The sequence below is a fragment of the Triticum dicoccoides genome, chromosome 4B, assembly GCF_002162155.2.
Source record: "Triticum dicoccoides isolate Atlit2015 ecotype Zavitan chromosome 4B, WEW_v2.0, whole genome shotgun sequence".
NCBI classification, from domain to species: Eukaryota; Viridiplantae; Streptophyta; class Magnoliopsida; order Poales; family Poaceae; genus Triticum; species Triticum dicoccoides.
In genome coordinates, this window is record NC_041387.1 from 206,445,433 (window position 1) to 206,448,356 (window position 2,924).

General features: G+C 57.9%; 1 protein-coding gene across 3 annotated transcripts; it reads right to left on the bottom strand.

The window, feature by feature from the left end:
* Positions 1 to 148: 148 nt before the first annotated feature.
* On the bottom strand, positions 149 to 1,810 carry LOC119295785 (protein ELF4-LIKE 4-like). Of its 3 annotated transcripts, none has more exons than XM_037574253.1 (2): positions 1,549 to 1,810; positions 149 to 978 (listed from the first exon to the last, which is right to left on the bottom strand). In XM_037574253.1, exon 2 carries the CDS (start codon positions 915 to 917, stop codon positions 513 to 515), a length of 405 nt encoding a protein of 134 aa, XP_037430150.1. In that variant the 5' UTR covers positions 918 to 978; positions 1,549 to 1,810; the 3' UTR covers positions 149 to 512. The 3 variants fall into 3 exon arrangements, with proteins under 3 accessions (XP_037430150.1, XP_037430148.1, XP_037430149.1); XM_037574251.1 differs by having other exon boundaries at positions 1,390 to 1,801; XM_037574252.1 differs by lacking the exon at positions 1,549 to 1,810 and adding an exon at positions 1,195 to 1,382.
* Between the last annotated feature and the right edge of the window lie 1,114 nt (positions 1,811 to 2,924).

Here is a 2,924-nt window from a genome sequence, read left to right on the forward strand (position 1 = left end):
AAACCAGTAAAGCTTTGCACTTTGCATCAGTACATGCGAATTTCAGGATCACATGGTCCACCCAATCCAAGGGCAACGGTATTTTAATTTTCCCCTCACAAATCCCCTAGAGAAAGATAGTTTCAAATTACCAAAGTAAGAAACAAAATACTCAAGAACTCCCAAATCTCTCAGATTAACTGTATACCTGGCTGGCATACCTGAGATCAGCCAGGTGACTAGATTCTACATGTAATAGTAAGGCTGCAGATTATCAAGAACTGGTGTTTTTTGCTCATCGTCACATGGACTTGTACAGAAAAGTTATTTTTTTCTCACCGTCAGGGTTGAGGAAGCACTTTGCGGCAAAGAAGAAGCACGGCAAGAAATTAAGCAAAGAAGAACTAGCCTAGTACTAGTAGTAAGTAGGAGTAGCAAACATCTCATCAGTAACTCACATCCTTTCTCGCTAGCTGCTACACAGCATCCATGGCGATGCCAAGAAACGGCAGGCACCATCCGGTCGGGCCAAGCTAGCCGGGCCGGACGCGCTTCTGTCCGGCGGCGGCGGCGCGGCCGGCGGCATCGGAGGAGCGCAGCGTGCCCGAGAAGTCGCCCTCTGAGGAGCCGCCGTCCATGGCGGCGCCACGGTGCGCGAAGGAGGCAGAGAGGTCAGCGTAGAGGCCGACGACGCGGCGGATATTGTTGTTGAGTTCCCGGATGAGGCCGACGTTGCGGGTGAGGCTGTCCGGCGCCCGGGACTCGTGGTTCTGGTTGATCTCGGAGATGAGCATCCGGTTTTGGTCCAGGATGCTCTGCACCTGCACGAAGCTCTTGTGGAACGTCTGGATCAGCTTCCCGTCCACCACCTGGTGGTGCCCCCCTCCGCCGCCGCCGCCGCCTCCATTGCCCATCCCCGAGAAGCTCTCGCCTTCCATCCCTTTCTCCCTCTCCAAACTCTTGTTGGTTCTTCTTCACCAGAGCTAGCTAGAGTCTCCCCTGAAATTGACTCATAAATTACAAAATTAGTTGGCTAAACTTTGCATTTATGTGGGGATCGGGCTGTACTGAAAACAAATAAAGACCCATCAAGAACATCTAGCACAAAGAATAAGTGTGCGCGTATTGTACTACAAGGCAAAACTAGCACGCAATCGAGGTAGCGGGTTGCATGTGAAAACCAGCGTGAAGATGAAACCCAAGACAATAAATCACCTCTCTGAATTTCCTCCTAGAAAATAAAATAAAATCCAAGCATCAGGGGAGCCGGCGCTGGCTCTATCAACTATAATGGCCGCAAGTAGGTACTAGTACCATTGTGCGCATGGGATTCAAGAAGTTGAAATAGGAGGGGAGGGGGGGAGTGAGAAAAGCAACATAAAAAGAAGGGAAAGATTCTATAGGACTCACCAAAACAAATGTTATCCCGCAGAAACCTTTGCAATTAAGATGAGAAAAGGTGGGTGGAAACCCAGGATGATAGAGAGGGGATGGAATCTATCGGGAAGTGTTTGGGGAGAGAGGAAGGGCCTGAGGTGAAATCATGGCCATCTCCATGTCCTTGCCCACCTTTTTATTCCTCTCTCTGTCCCTCTTTCTTCTCCCAGAAACACACACAGGAGAGAGAGAGGAAGAGATGGGAGGACAAGCAAGCCTTTCCCAATGACCAAAAGCTGGCCCCAATCGCATAAGGCTATCTCCACCGCAAGACCCTATCTTCTCCGCCGGACGCAGTCACCCCATCTCTAGCCCAAAGTTGTTCTGGATTTGAGGCAAAAGCGGACAGAAAACGGACGCCTCCGCGTCCTTTTCGTCCGCTGTGTCCGGGCATGCCCCACATGTCACCCTCTCTCTCTTTTCTCTCCCCTGGCCCACCGTGTCCACCCACCCATCCACACATGCAACCACAGGCTTGTCTACCGGAGCGGTGCGGCGTCGGCCGGAGCGGAGCGCTGGCGCGGCGGCCGGAGCCGGACGCGGCGCGGCGGAGGCGGCGGCCGGAGCGGGGTGCGGGCGCGAAGCAGGCGGCTGGCGAGCTCGGCGCGGACACCGGAGAGCGCGCGGGCGCGAACTCGGCGCCGACGAATCTGGCAGGCGCGGGCCGAGCTCTGGCGGGGCGAGGGCGTGCTGGCGGGACGCGGGTGGTCGAGCGACATCAGCTCATGGCGGGGCAGGGCGCGCAGGCCTTCCTCTCTTCCTCATCGACGAGAGCTCGCGGTGGCCGGGCGAGCGGGAGCGGTAGAGCGAGAACGCGGCCGGCACGGGCGAACGCACGGTCGGGCGGCAGCCAGCGCTGCGGGGCACGACGGGGCGCGGCTGCGGGCGCTGCGGAGCCGGAGCAGGGCCGCTGCGTCCTCGTCTTCCGCGGGCGTGGCCGCAGGGCGCAGGCAGCCGGGCGGCGTGGCAAGGCGGGGCCGGCGAGCACGATGCGTGGAGGGCTGCTGGTGCTGCAGGACACGGCGGCGCGCGGGCACAACAGCAAAAGGAGCTGCGTCGAGCGCGGCGACCGGCCGCAACTGCTGATAGTGCCGGCTTGCTTCCTAGCTAGCCAGCCCGTGTGCGTGCTTGCTAGCTAGCTAGCGAGCCGCCGCGGGTGCATGCTAGCTTGGGCTTGCAGGGCGAGCGCGGCCGGCGCACGAGCGTGCAGACGGGCACTGCCGGCGCGCGAGCACGGGCGAGGCATGGTGGGGTCTCGGCCGGACAGTTTGCGATGGGTTATTCCCGCTGCATGCATAAGTTGGCGAACGACCCAAACCGGACATGCATGTCCGTTTTCCTACCCCAAACGGATAAAATCCAGACAAAGGCGGACGTCTGTTTGGGTCTTGCGGTGGAGATGGACTAAATATATGAGAGGGGGCTGCCTATTGCTTGGTCCCTTCCGCGTGTGTTGCTTTCTGCCCACATTTGCATGCACCAAAACAATACTAATCAACCCATAATCC